This window comes from Thamnophis elegans, chromosome 6 (genome assembly GCF_009769535.1).
Source record: "Thamnophis elegans isolate rThaEle1 chromosome 6, rThaEle1.pri, whole genome shotgun sequence".
Taxonomy (NCBI): Eukaryota; Metazoa; Chordata; class Lepidosauria; order Squamata; family Colubridae; genus Thamnophis; species Thamnophis elegans.
Genome location: NC_045546.1, coordinates 12020228 through 12038940, shown reverse-complemented (window position 1 = coordinate 12038940; position 18713 = coordinate 12020228). Strand labels below are relative to the sequence as shown.

Genomic DNA, 18713 nt, shown 5'->3' with positions numbered 1-18713 from the left:
TTGTTAAGTGAATCCCTGCATCTGTTAAATAAGTAACACGGTTGTTAAGTTGTCAGAAGGTCGCACAAGCTGATCACATGACTCCGAGATTCTGCAACTGTCATAAATATGTGTCACTTGTCAAGCACCGGAATTTTGATGCTGCAGTGGCCGTAAAAGTGAAAAAGGGTCATAAGTCACTTTTTTCCAGTGTTGTCGTGAACTTTGAACGGTCACTAAATGAATTGTTATAAGTCGAGGACTAACTGTGTTCTTTTAATATTTAACCCTATTTTTCTTTCCCTGCTGTAGTCCTGATGAAAATTTCTACAAGGCTGCTATTTTTGGGGGGAGGGGGGGATAATTGGAAGAAATCTCACTTCATTATTTCTGTTAGGTAGCCAACTTAATCAGCTTTTGTCAGGGCTCCTTCACTTAATAACCAAGAAAGAAACCACTCAACTCCATTTTGCAGAATTAAGAGTACTTTTACTGATTATAAGTAATGAGAAGCTAAGCAAAGCTGGATCTGAGCAAAAAGGCGCGAAAGCATTAGATATCAATACATGATTCATTCCCCTCCCCTTAGTACCCCAGTCCATAGTCCAATTGTATATCTCCACAGCTGTCAGGTGGGAGACATCTTCAAATATCATTATTAGGTTGGCATGCCGGACAGTTAGCCTTGGCGGTAAACTCCCCTCCTTCCACATGCGCAAACGAATGGTGAGAACAACTCCCAATTAACAGTCCTCCTGTACAGATTATTTCCCTCACCCAAATACCATGCCCTCCCTCCCTGTTTCAGTGGCAGCCGAAAAGCAAGCAGCAAAACAGAGGCTGACAGCTTCAAAGAAATATTCCTCATCCGGACCACACTACGGAAGAGCAGCATTACATTTTCACACCATGATAAACACCAGATTCCAATTCCAAGCCCTCCTTTGTGCCGTGCAGGAGAAATAGCCTGAGAAACCTCCAGTGTCCTCTCCTGTCCCCTGCCATCTGAATGGCGAGGTTCAGACCCATTGACATGTAATCAGCGAGGAGTCCTCGGCAGGGTGGGATTGAAAAATTTTAGCAACCGGTTCTCTGCCCAGTTGCTGGGTGGGTGTGGCCATGGCGGGTGTAGTCTACTCGGCCTCCTACACCACAGTGGGAGGACACGTTTTCGCCCTCCTGGAGGCTTTGGAGGTTTTCCATGAGACTCCGGGAGGGCGAAAACGGCCTCCCCTGGGCTCCGGAGGTTCTCTGGAGGCCGGAAATGGACCCATTTCTGGAACTTCTGGGAGGCCTGTTTTTCACCCTCCCAGAGCCTCCATGCAGGCCCTGCACTTACCTGGCATCCAAAACGAGCCGCGTGGAGACTCCGGGGGGGGGGGGGCAGGGCTAGCCAGTCTTTGCAACTAGCGGTTCGGCGAACCACATGTATAATTAGCATCCGGTTCACCTGAACCAGTCTGAACTGGCTGAATCCCACCCCTGGTTCTTGGTGTTTTCTGAGTTTGCAGTTTTTCTTGCCAACGTTTAATTGGCCAAACTAGGTAACATCCACACAGCTAATGTTACTTAGTTTGGGTAATGAAACAGAATAAAATAACAGAATCGGAAGGGACCTTGGAGGTCTTCTAGTCTATTTTTCTCCACTTGCCTATTCAATTTTTGTGACTCTGACCTGCATGAATTCTGGAACACAGTTGTTCAAAGACACTCATATAAACATACACACACATACAGTGCAAAATACAATCCTATATTTGCAATATCTCTTTCACCCCACCCCACACCCCACATCTGCATTATTCTTTACGGAACTTTTCAGATGGATGACCATGATTGAATTGTGGGTGAAATCTCCCCCCCCCCTCTCTCTCTCTCACACACACACACACCTGTTTAGATAGATAGATGATAGATAGATCTTTTCAAAGGCATTTCAGGTCAAAAGTTTGACAAAGCTAATTGAACTATATGATATTGGAACGGTAAGAGTCACAATCAGGCATTTTTATCCTGATGCGCAGTTTGAAGGGTTTTTCCAAATCCCCCAACGTCCAAAAAAAGGAAAAAGAATTGCTTTTTCAAAATATCACATGCTCAAGAAAATCTTAATCTCATTTAGATATGATGACTATGATTACGGCGAAGTTAATCAACTACTTGAACGGAATCTGAAGATTTACATTAAGACCGTGACCTGCTACCCAGAGAGAACTAACAAGCGCATGTACGACAGCTACTGGCGCCAGTTCAAGCACTCAGAAAAGGTGGGTCCCTCAAACGCAGGGTGTCAAACAGTATTTCTTCAACAGACAAATCAGCATGGTATTTCTCCACAGGCCAGTAGTGGGGGGCAGAGAGTGGCGGGGGGAGATGGGATGTACACTTCCTGGAGCACCTTGCCGGCCAAAAACAGGCCACGCAGAAGCCCCGCGAGGATCACTTGTGCGTTGTTTTTGGCCTCCTGCAGCACTCTGCTGGCCATTTTCAGCCAACAGAGCGCTGCAGGTGGCCATGGAGGCCACAAACAAGGCATGATCTGTTTTGGACCTCCACATGATCCGTTTTGGGCCAGCAGAGTGCTGTAGGCGGCCATGGAGGCCAAAAACAAGGCACAGGCAGCCCTCGTGGGGCCTCCGCATGATATGTTTTGGGCCGGCAGAGTGCTGCAGGAGGCGATGGAAGCCAGAAACAAGGCATGGGTGGCCCTCGCGGGGCCTCTGCATGATCTGTTTTCTGCCGGCAGAGTGCTGCAGGAGACTATGGAAGCCAGCAGAAGCATTGTGGGCCAGTCCTTTGATATTTCCAGGCCAGCTCCATGGGACTTGAGTTTGACACCCCTGCTCAAACACATTAACACACCTCCTTTTTGAATCTACCTTGGGAAATGGGCAGCAAATTGTCATATCTATACACTAAACACACCCTCTCATTGCGTTTAAAATTCTTCCCAATGATCAAGAGTGATGGCCACCCCTTATCTCTTCGAAACTGGTGGGTGGAATTTTCTATGTTTAAAAGAAAGGAGATTGGATGGAAATGTGGTTTTAAACCAAAAGGCAACTGGACTATTTTTATTTTGAGGAAGAAAAAGAAGATGTTTCGCTTCTCTTCCAAGAAGCATCATCAGTTCTGATGGTGGCGGGATGGAAGCCTTCTTTACATCCCCCCATCTGATGAAGCTTCTGGAAGGAGAAGCGAAACATCTCCTCCTTCCTCAAAACAACAACAACCAACCAACCAGTCTAGTTGCTTTTTTAAAAAAAGCACCTTTGAGACAACAATGGCCCAGATGACTGAGAATCTCCATAGTCATTTACCAATTTGCTTCACTATTTCCTTAGGTCCACGTGAATCTTCTTCTGATGGAAGCTCGCATGCAGGCGGAGCTGCTCTACGCCTTTCGTGCCATCACCTGTCACTTGACCTGACAGGCCCAAACGCGGTCTTAGGAGCCAAACTTCCAAATAAGACGAGCAGTAAAAGGCTGCCCTCTTTGGGGGTGGCATCAGGCCTATTGGATTCCGTAGTGTTGAAAGCTGAAGCTGTGTGTCTGGCAGCTGTTTACCGTGCAATGAATCTCTCGCTCTTTTCTCTGTCCGTCTATCTCTTTCCCGATCCTTACATTTACTAGCAATCGCAAACAACAACACTGCGGAACGCTTCTCCTGAAGCGGATTCCCGTTGAAGTATTGCTGTAAGCTGGTTTGCTATCTCTGATCCTTTGCTGTGTGTGTGTTTTTTTCCCCTCGCACTCAGAATTTAAAATGTCTCTCTTGAGGTTCCAACTATCGCATTTGGTCTGTCCTGTAGACGGTATCTTGCCCGGACGGATTTGTCCATCTCTTCTCCCTTCTTTCTTTTTAGCTCTTTCTGGAATATTAACATGCCGTTTCCCTTAATACTGCGTACGCTATGTTTTAAGCTGAATTGCTCAGTTAAGCTTGTTCTTGCATAAACTCCCAAGAAATGTTAATTCTTCGGCGGTAGGTCGGAGGTTGTGTGGAATGAATGCAACTATTGTGTTTACCTTTTTTTTTTTAAAAAAAAGAAAAATGTGAAAGCAACTGCGGCACACCCCCGCGGCATGTTACTGACAACACGGCATTGGAAGACTGTTTTCCTGAATGCAGTGGTTCTTCCCCTATCCATTTCAACTGTACAGTTTCAGGGACGGCCTATCCTCTTTGGCCCTACGATTGTGTCGCTTTCTGCCTCTCCCATTTCTGTGGAGGTTCTTGGCAACCCAGGCCAGCAACTCAGTTTTAACTTGGCATGTGTGGATTTTTTTATTTTTAAACCAGGTTACTTTGTAACTTTTAACTGGTGCACGGATTAGGCAGCAGTGAGTCTGTGTACAAGTTCAACACGCACTGCCTGATCAAAAGGGAGGGGGAGACCTACGCAAGTTAAGTTGGGTTGGTCCACATAGGAAAGTTTGTGTTAACTCATATCGCTGGAAAGTCGAGACCCTATTTCTTCTCCTCTTCAGTTTCCCCAAACTCGTTCACCCGAAGCATGGATTCTTTTGCTGATCTGTAGCGTTTTCCCGGAAAGTTCCATGTTATGCTGCCTTCCGTTGGGCGAGAGCGTTGTTCCGTCTCGCCCATTATTGTGAGTTCTGGTTGACGGTTGCTCGACTAGAATCGCAGGCGGGCCTCTTTAAATTCCCTTGCACAACTTGAGATCGTTTCTCTCGAGATGCCCACCCACCCCTTCTACAAGCAGAGAAAGTGCTTTCGTGAAGTTACATCTTTCTTCCATTGCTGTTTCTTTCTTTCTTTTTTAAAGAAAAAAATATATATAGAAGAGTAATGACGGTGGTGTTGATTCAAACTTTTAAGAAGTTTCATTCTTCTCGTATTTCCCTGAGTGATAGTGTCAGAGCAGGTTTTTATATATGCATATATATATATATAATCTATATTTTAAAGCTATGAATCATGTTTCTGTGTGTTGTCATGAGTGAACAAAGGAAGTGCAATATTTGAGCAGAAAGGCAAGGTTCTCCCACCCAACAAACTTCCTGCTGAAAAGTCCTATTCAGAACATCTGGGGAACAGCAGTTTGTTCTTTCCCAAACGTTGTTCCTAACCTTGGCTTGCTTGCCTTGAACAATCATCTACTCCCACATTGCCAAAGCCTCTGTTAAAACAAAACTGGGGCGGAGCCAGAGGTGGTATTAGCTTACCTTCCCTACCATGAGTGCGCCTGAGCCTTCTGTGCATGCCCCTTTAGCGAAAAAAAGGGCTTTAACGGGATGCCATAGAGCCGGAGCAGGTGGGTGGGGCCACCCACGATTTCTGCTCCCAGTTCAGGGGAACCTGTCAGAACTGGTAGAATGAATGCCACCTCTGGGTAGAGCCCAGATCCCCATTCCTTTCTGTGGAGCCTCGGTTCCTTCCAATGGAGATGCCAGGTTGAGTTTTCCCGAGAAGCGACTGTGGCAAAAGCGCCACGCTCGCTTCGAAGAGGTAGCAACCATTGGACCCTGTCCTTTTTGAGAAAAAGATGTGAATTGCCAAAAAAATTAAAAAGATCCCGTCTCTGTGGTGCTTGAGCACACACTCTTTGCAGTTTTAGAGCACAAGTTACCCGTGTTTTTAATAGCTTTAAGTGTGTTACGTTGCGTTTCAGCGAAGTGCCTGAATACTGACCCACAGAAGCAGTGACTTTTCAGTGATGGGCTTAATCCAGGGAACGTTAGTCATAACTAAGTCCCATTGAAATCTAAGCTGCTTTTGGCCCAACTGTGACTCTTTTGTCAGAGTTGACAACTTGCCCACTGCCTTCGAGTGGTCTTAATCTACCAATAAATCTTAAGCACTGACCAACATTTTGGCAACAAGATTGCCAGTTGTGACTAACTTCGGCTCGACTGGTTTTGATGTAAATTCTTCCCTCACCCACCCACTCACTCACCTTTCCCTTTTCTGGCTTAAGACTGACCCCAGGTTCCCCCCCCCCCTGTGCTTTGGAAATGAACGAAATGGGTTTTCTAAATGAGCTGTAGAAAACAAAATAGAATCGTTCCACAAAAAAAAAAAAAGCGAAAGATTTTCATAATCACTTGTTTTATAATAGTACTTTCAGTGTTTAAAAAACAAAATAGACCAGACCAAGGTTATTTTGTTGAACTTTTCAAAACTTTACTTACCATCCTTTGGGATAGGATGTTGTTCTCCTCCCCCTCTTCCGCCCCGCCCCCCTTTCAGATGTTGAAATGATTGTGTTCATTCTCCTGTGCATGTGGAACCGTAAGCTATTTTTGATATCCACATTCTCTGGGGGATATGTTTACTGTACACTACGGATTTCTATCAGCTGCATCGTTGCACAGATGTGACTTCTCTTCAAGAAACTTAGAAATTGTAAAAACCAACTTTTTTAAAAAAAGAAAAAAAATATTTTCCCCAGCCACCTAAAACATTATTCTCCCTCCTGCTGTTATATTTTCTGCAGTTCTGCCTCTCGGGTAGACATTCAGTTGAATGGAGACGGCTGTTAAATCAAACTGGGACAAGAATGGGGACTTGGTGCAGGCACCAACCACTCACCAAACTAAGCTAAGTTAGTTGCTGCTGGACAAACGTCCAGTCCTCCTTCCCTGTAGGTGGAGATAGCACAGGAATTTCCTAGGCAATGAGAGAGTTCTGCCAGTTGCTTTACTATGGCAGAAGTTGGGCCCATGTTCTTCTCTCAGCATCAGATTGTTGTGTCCAGAATCACATTGAATCAGTGGAAGAGTTGAAGGTCAATTGCATTTTTAGCTTTGAGCGGGCTCTGGCTTTGAACGAGAGTCATGATGAAAGTGGAGGAAAAAACTACTGAAAACTGGTCTCCCAACACAGAGCGGCAGACCAACTGGTGGAGAGAAAAGAGAAATAGAAGCAAGGACTGATGTATTTCCTTCTGTCTCTCTCTCTCTCTTTGCTATGTATCCTCAATCATATTCTCTCTTCCAGTGGTGGGACTTGAATAACTTAACCACCAGTCTCTGGCTTGATAGGTGTGGCCGGTTGGTTATGAGACGGGGTGGGTGACGTCACTCATCACACCCAGTGCCATCTTCTGGCCACTCACCTCAAAGGCAGAGGTAGGATTCAGCCGGTTGAGGCTAATTCCACCATTGGCTGGCCCCGCCCCCACCCATTTTTCGGCCTGTTTTTCAGCCGTTTTTTGGACTGTTTTCAAGCCATTGTTTTTGGCCCAAAAAACAGGCCAAAACGGGACAAAAAACAAGCAGGGGTGGGGCCAGCCAGTGGTGGGATTTGCTGGTTCGCTGAACAGAGCAGAATCTTAACTACAGGTTCATGTGAACTGGTGCAACCCAGTAACAGCCCACCTCTGCTCTCCTCCTTGTCACTAGATAAGAAGGGACATCAGGAGGAACGGCAAGTGATGGAAGTTCAACCTTCCTCCTGAGATCCCTTCAAGAGGGGCCCACTCTCCTACTGTTATGCAGATCATCTAGTCTGTCTGAACAGGGACGATTACTATATGTGATCTGGTTTGTGTTTTAGATTTTAAGAGCTTTAGTTTTTCAGAGGGAGATGGCAGGTTTTTTTTAACCTTTTTAATGGAAACCGGTGTTCCACATTGAGAAGCAGTAATGTCTTTTCTTCTAAAAATTTACTTTTATTGTAACAAAAACTCACCAAGACACAAATAGACTTTATAGTTCTAAGAGGGTGTTTAGTTCCCTCCCCCTTTCCTTAGGGAAATATCTCAGTTCTAAATTCATCAGCAGAAGCAAAATTTCACTTGGTACCTGGTCTTCTTTTGGCATTTAAGTCTGGGGCTCTGTTCTTTTGAGAATTGGGGATTTTCCCTAGAAATAGAATGGCAAATCTAAATGTTACAAAGCATTTCCAAGTTTGGACCAGTATGATCTGGTGTGATCAAGTAGAGCGGTTAGATTTATCTACTGAAATAGGTTGTCGTTGTGACATTGTTTTTACTTTGTGAATGTTCAGAATAGACATCCATTTTTACTTCTTTCTTTTTTTTTATTTGATGTATTGCTTAAACTCACAAATGTGCCAAACTATAAGTCTGCAAAAAGGGAGGGGAGGGGAGAAACACATGAGAAAGAATCAACTTTTAAGCATTAAAATCTTAACACAATTGTTTGTTGCATAGACATAGTTTTCTGGTCCCACCACTGGCTTCATGGGAATGCTCTAATCTTCGAGTAGCTGACACATCAGAGGAAATGACAAGTTTCAAGCTGAACGATTCAGAGGGCCTGAATGTAGCCATGTAGATTTCCAGACTCCTTACCTATTTCTATTCCACGACTAGATTCAGCTTTCGCTTAGAAAGGGCTGGAGTACAATTCTGGTTGTCATTGGGTATCAGGCCCACTCGTTCCTCCTGCCAGCTGGGGAATTCTGGGAGTTGAAGTCCATACATCTTAAATTTTCCAAAGTTGAAAAATACTGGTCTAAGAGCTTCTGGACTGGGACCAGTGTTGGGATTCAAAAGATTTTACTACCTGTTCTGTGGGCGTGGTTTGGTGGGCGTGGCAGGGGAAAGATACTGCAAAATCCCCATTTCCTCCCGATCAGCTGGGACTCGGGAGGAGACAATAGATGGGAGTGGGGCCAGTTAGAGGAGGTATTTACCGGTTCACCGCACTACTCAAAATTTCCACTACCGGTTCTCTAGAATTGGTCAGAACCTGCTGAATACCACCCCTGGACTGGGACCCTTTGTAATAAAATGCGATCAAATAATAAATATTTCTTTAAACCAGACAGCCCCCAGTTGGAACCCTTTAATTTGTAAAAAAAAAAAAAAAGAACAAATTCGCTTTGCAATTCCGTTTGATTTTTCAACCTTTTTTAAAATAGAATGGGGGGGGGAAGGAGGGTGTCGTTTTAATGTAATGTCGTATATGTGCTTTTTCTTTCTATACATATGTAGAGAGGCCAGTAGGACTGCTTTTAAGAAGCATAAGTTGCAGGAGAGGTTTAGCTAGATAGGATTTTTGATTCAAGATCTTTTCCTTTTTTTTTTTCAAGGATGGGGGATTTTTTATTTTTAGTTTTTGCATCCATCCATCCATTGAGCTGAAAAGGAGAATCCCAGGAATTCTTTGTTCTGCTATCTGTGAAAAATTTCAAAGCCAGCTTTCGGTGCACATGAGCTCCTCTGAAGTGCTGTGGTTGAGGTGTGCTTTGATCATGAAAGTTGCGGCTTGCTTTAAAAGGACGCACATTATGGCAAGGAATGACTTGGAAGATCAGATTGTCCCGGCAAGAATTTTGCACACAACTGCACAACGGACCTTCCACCTTGCCAGATCAGTGGTGCGTAAATTTCCCTCTTGAAGAGAAGGCATGGCAACTGTCAGAAGAGCGTATGTCTATAGTCTCAATCATCCAGGTCATGGTTGTCCCAAAGGTGCTTTTCCCAAAACGCAACTCAACTTTCTTGGATGCTTCTTTGCAAACGTTTAACTGAAGAAGTTTCTTGGATAAGGAGCGAAACGTTTCCAAAGAAAAACCCAAGAAAGTCCAATGTTGCCTTTTGGAAAAAGCACCTTTGGGAGAACGGTCAAAAGATTTTTCTGATAGGTGGAGAATGGGAATTGTTTCTTTTTGGAGCAGAAACTATATAATTCTTAAGTCTGGGTAATAAAATTCTTCTCTCTGAGGTTGTGCTTTTTTTAAATAAATAAAAAAGCCCTTTCTTGTATACATGCAAGCTTCGAGATCTTTGAAATGCTGGCTGGTGGTGATGGTGGTTGAAGTCCAGAAGGAGCCAGGAAAAGAAAGGTTGACTCAATCTCTTGCAGAGTACCTCTTGCCTCAGATGGCGTGAACTTGAAAGAAGGAAAAATTGCCAAGAAAGATCTTGAGGCTTCCTGATTAAATGATTCAGGAGAGGCCAGAAAAAAGATGGTTGTTAGATCTAGATTGCCTTTGATCTAATGCACTTTGGTGTCTAGCTTCAGTGGCCTCCAAATAAAGCTCCCTTTCTTTCCCAGGGAGAAAACAAGAGGTCAAGATTTGAGCCTCAGGGTTGCTCCAAAATTTTAACCAGGGAACAATCAAAACTTAGATTCCTATGAAACAGAACTTCAAAAATAGAATAATATATTCTTTTATTTGTTTGTACACTGATTGGCAACATGTGATTCTATATATATATAGAAGTGAGGGAGGGTGAAATACCGGTCTTTCGGAAGTCCAGAAACAGAGCTGTATCCAGGCTCCAGAAGGTTTCCAGAGCCTGGGGAGGCCATTTTTACCCTCCTGGGGGCTCCTTGAGGCTCGAGGAAAGCCCCCAGAGCCTGGGGAGGGAGAAAAAAAGGGCCTCCAAGAAGTTTTGGAAGTTGGAAAATGGGCCCATTTCCGGCATCTGGAGCTCGGGGGAAGCTATTTTCTCCCTCCCGGAGGCTAGAGGAAAGACTCTGGAGCCTGGGAAGAGTGAAACGCCACCACCCCGCAGTGCTGCGGGAGGCTGAGCAGGCCACGCCCACCATGGCCACGCCCACCCAGCAACTGGTTGCTAAAATTTTTGAATCCCACCCCGATGGACACGGTTGATCTCCTGACTCATTCAGTTAGGAAGCCCTAAGATTTTTTTCATAGCAATTTCTCCCTCTTCTTTCAAGCCCACCATGCATGATTCCTGAACAAGCTGCCTGAATACACGTAGCATTTGGAATGGTGCTCTCTTCTAAACCTGACTTGTATCAAGTTGTGGTTGGATGAAGACCTAGGGCAAGTGGTCAACCGCACAAGGGGAGTGAGATTTCACCAAAGCACAATTTACTTCTCCCGTCCCCCCCGACTTCTCCTCCAGCAGCCCTGCCAAAACCCTTTCAAATCCATGTAAAGATGGGTCTTTCCAAATTTACTCCAAAGGCAGAGAAACCGTTGAGTGCTCAGCTGTGTACATAAATTCCACTGAATTGTTCACTCACAAAAGGATTGAAACGATCAAGGAGGATCCTTCAGAAAATCCTTACGCTCCTTGGCACCACATCCCCCCCCCCCTTCCCATGGCCTTATTACAATCCCAATGGATGTGGGCCCAGTTAAAATATGCACCCCCGCCAAAAAAAATATATTCTCAAAATAAGCACGTCATCACAATCTGGACTTTCCCGGATTTCCGCTCTCCAGATGTTGTGGGACTACAACCTCTGTCTAGAAAGTTGGAAGGCTGGTGTAGTCCTCCTTGATGTTATCTGGATCGGAAACAAAATGGTTGCCTGAATGTATGCCGAGCGCCCAGCCAACTGACTCTTGAGATTGAAGTTGCATGTATAAACATCTAGTTGCACTTGATGAATGCTCAAAAGAAAAAGAAAAAAAAAGAAATCACTTTTTTCCAATGGGCTTCTTGGGGGAAACATTGTCTTCTCCTCCCATTAAATGTAGTGTATTTCTAGAAGCTGTGATAGGCCTTGATGGTCCTTGACTTTGTTACTGTAACTTTTTGGGTTGTTATTTTTTTTCCCCTTCACAATTTTGTGAAACGTAGAGCGGCAGCCGGAAGTGAGGTGGGATTATGTCTACCTTCAAGTTGTGTACTGTGTTATGGCTGTACGTAGATTAAGCTTATATTATTTAGAATTTCCACAGCTGTATTATATATGTGTATTTGGGGTTGTGTTTGTGTGTGTTCTGGTCCGTGGGGAGAGAATGAAGATGTGTCTGTGAGTTTTAAGCTTTTTAGGGCTTGGTGTCTCTGGGGTTGTTTTTTTATAACTGACTCAATAACCTGTAACCATTTAAAACTGTCCTTTCCTATTAATTTGAGATCATGTGTTTAGTATGGGTAATGTGAACTTATGTATGTGTGAGAGACGAAATCCTTTATACTGCTCTAATCCTGTGGGGATGGTTGGCTAGCAATATAAGAATCCAGGTAGAGGTTTCACATAGGAATGCCTCTTCATGCTTGCTTGTTGGGAAAATGAGAATTGAAATCTCAGCTTCTGCTAGCATTTAAGAGAAACCACAATACAGGACAGAAAATCTCGAAGGGTGAGCACCAGAGGGAAGTCTATGGTCCATTTCCCTTTTCACCCACTGTCCAAAGTTGTATCTTTATTTGTCAGACGTGTGAGAAGAGCAGGAGTTGGGGGGTATTTTCAGATTTCCCTGAAGCCAGAAGTAAGGGAGTAGACAAAAATCAAAGTACACCTTTGATTGACTACAATGATGCTTCAAGATGGCATCATCTGAGTGACCCATAACGGGCCCACCAGTTGCTTGTAACTGATCAACGGGCTTTTCCACCTATAGGTTAATGCCAGTAAAGAGGGTGAGATTGGGAGGAATGGATTTTTATAGTGTTCATATGGTCTTGGATAACTTTGATTCTGTTACCTCAGGATGTGTTTGAAGTTATTCCGGAGCCACAAAAAGTTGACTGGGGTGTCCCTTTCCTACACTCCAAAAATACAAATAGCGCAGGAATAACTGAAGCATTTGCGGACTTTAGATTACCCTTAATAACACCAGCAAAATGAAAATAGCAACATAGACCCATTCTTTTGGAAAATGTGCAGATTTAAGATCTAACCAAGACTTTAGCTTAAGTTTTCTAACCAAGATGCATATTGGACAAGCCAATCCAACTGGATCTATCTGTCTGACTTACTTTTTTTTCTTCTGTCTTTCTTGGTTTAAGCTTTTAGTTACTCATTTTGAATTGTATTCGAGCAGGTCCAGAAGAAGAATAAAAAAATTAGTGAGCTGAAATGGAAACGTATTTTTCAATAAAGTAATATGTGTGTGCACATTAACCTGTTAACAAGCAATTCATAAAATCTGCACTTTTTATGAGGTTTTCAAGAAAAAAAATCTATTTATAGGTACGGAAGAGTGGGGTTTGTTTAAACTGTATAGCATTTATACTTGCTGAAACCTCTTTCATTGTTCTCAGCAGGAATTTTACTGGTTCAATAAAACTGGCAAAAAAACACACCCCACTCCTTGTCCTGTTTCTTATTTTCAATTCAGCGAATGCTATCGCCTCTTTTATTCGTGACCCGTCAAAAGCGCGGAGGACAAAATCGCGCTCGACAAAAGCGCGCATGTGACGTCATCACAGCGCGACGAAAAAAATTAAAAATTGAAATAAAATTAAAGCAAGCCGATTCACATAAAGGTAAGGGTTAGGGTTAGGGTTAGGATTAGGGTTAGGTTAAGGGTTAGGGTTAGGTTTAGGTTTAGAGCGTTAGCGTTAGGTTTAGCGTTAGGTTAAGGGTTAGCGTTAGGTTTAGCGTTACGTTAACGGTTAGGTTTAGGGTTAGATTTAGGGTTAGGTTAAGGGTTAGGGTTAGGGTTAGGGTTAGGGTTAGGTTTGGGGGGGGTTGGGTAAGGTTTTAGCTTTATTTTTACATTTTTCGATCACAGCGCGATGTTTTCGTCGCGCTGTGATGATGTCAAATGCGCGCTTTCGTCGAGCGCGATTTTGTCCTCCGCGATTTTGTGGTGGAACCCTTTTATTGTGTATTTTACCTGACAGGCAAAGGTATCTGGTGATGGTGAAAGCTACAGTGTGAAGCAGGAGTTCAAGATAGGCAAAAAGAAATATATCATTATCAGCTAGTATCAGGTTGAACCACTGTTTATTGAATTAAATCCCCACTGGATGCAGGATTACAGAATATCCCCAGACTCTGACAAGAATCCTGCTTTTTAATTTAACAGAATGTGTGGTCTAGTGGCTAAGATACTAGGCTAGAAAGCCAGGAGACTGTGAATTCTAGTCCCACCTTAGACATGAAAGCCAGCTAGGTGACTTTGGGCCAATCATTCTCGCAGCCCAACAACAGTGTTTAGTGTGGGGAAAATAGAAAGCGGAAGGGGGTATGTAGGCCACCTTGAGTTATTTATAAAAATAATAAAAGCAGGGGGGGGTCCTTGGTGGTCTCAGAGCTTGGTTGTTTTCTAGCAGACCTTTCATTACTCAAACTAGGTAACCTCATCAGCATTGATAGTGTTACCCCTAACACCTCTCGGGGGGGGGGAGTTGTTCTGTTAAGATACAGCCTGTTGTGCCTTCAAATGGCTTCTACCTCACCACCGTAAAATGGCTTCTACTGTACAGCACTGTGGAGTTGCCATGGTAACGGCTTCACACTACTCCACACGGGGGCTCCCACTTTCCTTGACGCTTCTGGGGACACAGGGAAAACATTTGTAACTAATTTAATTGTCGCCAAAATCAGGGCTTTTCCTGTCTAATACAGGATTAGGATAAATAAATACCCAGGCTACGCCAGGTTATCAGTATAAAATAAATGTTTATTAGGGAGACCTGTGGCCTCAGCCAACAGGGTTTTATGCCAATTTCTGATTCACAGAGTCTTTAAGATTCCTTTTCCAAGCAAGAATGAATTCTATGCCTTTGGTAGCATCCCAACAGTCCTCAACTTTGTGAATCAGAAGCACGGGGTCTCGCACAATGGCGATACGGTGTGTGTCTCTTAAATTGACCTAAAACATTGGAAAAACATTCCAGATGATGTCAGTGGTAAACCATATTTTTTGGGGTATACATTATTGCCCAAAGAACTAGATGGACATACCCCGCAGTTTGCAAAACTGAGCAGCCACACATATTGTAGCCCAGAATTCATCACTTCCTGCAACATGTTGCTGTAGCTTTTTTAAAGCTGTCCACACATCCAATCAAATATTAGATTCAACCATCAAATTCCAACAAGGTAGCTGAAGCTATTTGGGGGCGGGAGGAGGCTGTTCTCTTTTGCTGTTATTTTTTTTTTTACTTTTTAAAATCAATGAAATTTGTTTGACACGGGCCACCAGTCCTTTGCATATATTAATATTAATCAAATTTCAAGAAGGATCTTGGCAGACCTGAACACTGGGCCCTATGTAACAAGATGAAATTCAATGTAGAAAAAAGTAAAATCCTACACTGAGGTAATAAAAAAAAAAGTATACATATAAACTGGGTGAAACCAGGCTTAACAGCAGTGACTGTGAGATGGATCTTGGAATCTTAGTGGACAACCAGCTAAATATGAGCCAGCAGTGTGCAGCGGCAGCCTAACAAGCCAATGCAATCCCAAATTTCATTAACAGAGGGATACAATCAAGATCAAACGAGGTACTAATACCACTCTATAAAGCCCTAGTAAGACCACACCTAGAGTACTGCATCCAGTTTTGGTCACCACACTATAAAAAAGACGTTGAGACTCTAGAAAAAGTGCAGAGGAGAGCAACCAGGATGATTAGGGGACTGGAGACTAAAACATATGAGGAACAGTTGCAGGAACTGGGTATGTCTAGTTTAATAGAAAGAAGGACTAAGGGAGACATGATAGCAGTCTTCCAATATCTCAGGGGTTGCCACAAAGAAGAGGGAGTCAAGCTATTCTCCAAAGGACCTGAGAGTAGAACAAGAAGCAATGGGTGGAAACTGACCAAGGAGAGCTTCAACCTAGAAATAAGGAGGAACTTTCTGACTATGAGAATAATCGACCAATGGAACAGACGTTGCCTTCATAAATTGTGGGAGCTTCATCACTTGAGACTTTCAAGAAGAGATTGGATTGCCATTTATTAGAAATGGTGTAGAGTCTCCTGCTTGAGCGGGGGATTGGACTAGGTGACCTATAATGTCCCTTCGAACTCTGTTAATCTGTTATATCTGTGAGCTTTTAATTAACCTACCCTGATTTATTATAGCAGAATCCCTAAACCCTTTCAGATTGGTTTGGTTTTTTTTTTTTAAATGAACAGGCTTATGTTGTCCCTATTCCTTAACACAAGGGGGCGATGTTAAATTAAAAATGTTTGTTCCAAGCCTAGAAGCGCTCTTCACACTAACAGATGGAAGCAAGTTTTATCTAGAACTGCAGTTCATGAAAGCTTGTGTCTTTTTAATAAAATTTATTATTCTGAAAAGATCCTCACACTCGCAACCATTGTAGCATCCCTGTGGTTGTGTGATCAAAATCCAGGCATTTGGCAACCAGTATGTATTATAGGGGATGCGGTGGCTCAGTGGCTAAGACGCTGAGCTTGTCGATCAGAAAGTTCGGCGGTTCATATCCCTAGTGCCATATAATGGAGTGAGCTCCCATTACTTGTCTTCTGCCAACCTGGCAGTTTGAAAGCATGTAAAATATGCTAGAAAAATAGGAACCACCTTTGTTGGAAAGGTAACAGCATTCCGTGCACCTTTGGCATTTAGTCATTGTGAGCCGTCAAAACCGCGCTCGACTAAGCCGCGCCCGATTAAACCGCGTCGCTGACGTCATCAACAGGGCGACAACAGCCAGCGCGGAGAAAGAAGGGCGCTTTAAATAGCGCTTTGAAAGCAAGCCGATTCAACTTAAGGTAAGGGTTAGCTTTAGGGTTAGCTTTAGGGTTAGGTTAAGGGTTAGGGTTAGGGTTAGGTTAAGGGTTAGGTTTAGGGTTAGGTTTAGGGATAGGTTAAGGGTTAGGTTTAGGGTTAGGTTTAGGATTAGGTTTAGGGGGGTTAGGTTTAGGTTTAGGTTTCTGTCTCCGTGCTGTTGTCGCCCTGTTGATGACGTCAGCTACGCGGTTTAGTCGGACGCGGTTTAGTCGAGCGTGGTTTTGTGGTGGAACCTTTAGTCATGTCGGCCACATGACCACGGAGACGTCTTCGGACAGCGCTGGCTCTTTGGCTTAGAAATGGAGATGAGCACTGCCCCCTAGAATCAGGAACAACTAGCACATCTTGTGCATCCTATGTAGATGTATATAGTATATAATAGTCCAAAATAGACGTGTGTGTGTGTGTGTGTGTGTGTGTGTGTGTGTGTGTAAAATACGGCTATATAAAAATGCAAGGGAATTTTCACGGGCAATTTCTTCAGTAATGTAATCTCCCTGGTAAATATTAATGTTGTGTGTCTGATTTAGGAAGCTGATCGCCTCTCCTGGAACCTAAGATTTGTTCTGTTTGAACGAATTTGTTCCACTCAAAAAGAGATGAGGGGCGAGGAACTTTGCACAAAATATGGGATTCCCTGCAGATTAAGTTTAAGACTTTTTAGGCTTAACCTTGATGTTTCTACAGAATGGGACACCGCACCAGTTGTCGCTGTAGTGCAATTTATTCTAGGGCTGCTTTAAGTGTGCACATCTTCAAGTCAGTGTTGACACCCGGTAGCTGCCTATACAAGTCCTTGTATGTGGTTTGCTTGGCAAGATTTCATAAACAGTTTGCCATTGCCTTCTACCTAGGGTTGAGAGAGGGTAGCTGGCTTTGTGCCTAAGGTGTGGCTAGAATTCATTTCCTATCCTGGTTCTTCACCATGACACCAAACTCATAAGTCTTATGATTCCCCTCCAGGTGATAAATTCATCCCAAACTGTCCTTCCATTATATGGACGTAGCATTGGTTCCACCACAAAACCGCGGTAGACTAAAGCGCGCTCAACGAAAGCGCGTACGTGACGTCATCACAGCGCGACGAAAACAGCACGCTGTGAGCGGTAAATTTAAAATTAACGCGTAAATCTAAACCTAACCCCCCCCAAACCTAACCCTAAACCTAACCCTAAACCTAAGCCTAACCCTTAACCTAACCCTAAACCTAACCCTTAACCTAACCCTAAACCTAACGCTAACCCTTAACCTAACCCTAACCCTAACCCTAACGCTTAACGTAACCCTAACCCTAACCCTTAACCTAACTCTAACCCTAAACCTAACCCTTACCTTTACGTGAATCGGCTTGCTTTAATTTTATTTTAATTTTAATTCAATTTATTTTTAATTTTATTTGTCGCGCTGCTGATGACGTCACGTACGCGCTTTGATCAGGCGCGCTTTAGTGGACCGCGGTTTTGACGGGTCACAGTTGCATTAGCCCTTCATCACATTCACTGCTGTTTTTCTATCCGTTTAGCATCAACGTCACTCTCATTCCTATCCTTGTTTGCATATCAAAACAGCAACAAAACATGGCTGTGCTGCGCAGTGGTGCATTTTAACAACAGGTTTGGTGATCGTGTGCTGTGCTGGCCTGCGCTCTGCGCACACCCGCACCTGATGCTCGCTCTGCCCGCGTGCATAGTTTTAACAAAACTTACCTTGCATGTTACTTCTGGGGAGTAACACAGCTGAGGCGCAACAATCTGCCGCGCAAATCAGCCGAGAGGATATAGGTAAGTGTTCTGACCCCCCCTCCGTACGCCGAGGCACGCTGACACAAGATTATTGCTAGACAATTTATTCACAGTAAATTAACACACCGACAAGACTTTGGCAGCAATCCAGACTTCCAAGATAAGAAATACACACGAGCTTCTCCAGCGTTGGTATATTAGTTGAATCCTGCAAACAGCCTCCTCCCAAAGTCTCTTCTTATATACTCTCTTGGGAGGAGCCTAATTACAACCACCTGTGTCCAATTATCTTCTGTATCTGCGTAGTTGCTGTCAGCGCTTATCTGCCTGCCTTTGCCTGGCATCCGGGACCAACTCCCTTAGCTTCTCCCCACTGCTCCAGGGCCTGACGTCAGGGACCAACTCCATGCTGCTCCATGCCTCAGGCGCCTCCTGGTGGCCAACCAGCTTCTCTGGTCCCTGCTCGGAGTCTGAACCCTGTCCAGGGTCCTCCACATCTTCCAGAGCTGACTCATAGAGCCCCTTGCTGTCGGAGTCTGTTTGCAGCTCCAACAGCTCCTGGTGGGCCACAACAGGTAAGTAAAGCGCAGGGGTGGGGCGGCCCACCCAATCTTCTGAGCGAACCGATTT

At 44.0% G+C, this 18713-nt stretch overlaps 1 protein-coding gene across 1 annotated transcript in view; it reads left to right on the top strand.

Annotated features, from left to right (window-relative positions):
• SESN3 (sestrin 3) overlaps positions 1–6859 on the top strand; it is a 72686-nt gene extending 65827 nt beyond the window's left edge. Inside the window, exons 9-10 of the mRNA XM_032219649.1 lie at positions 2102–2246; positions 3324–6859. Of these exons, the coding sequence (XP_032075540.1) occupies positions 2102–2246; positions 3324–3410 (232 nt within the window). The 3' untranslated portion in view covers positions 3411–6859. The remainder of the gene's footprint in view (positions 1–2101; positions 2247–3323) is intronic.
• The last annotated feature ends 11854 nt before the right edge of the window (positions 6860–18713 follow it).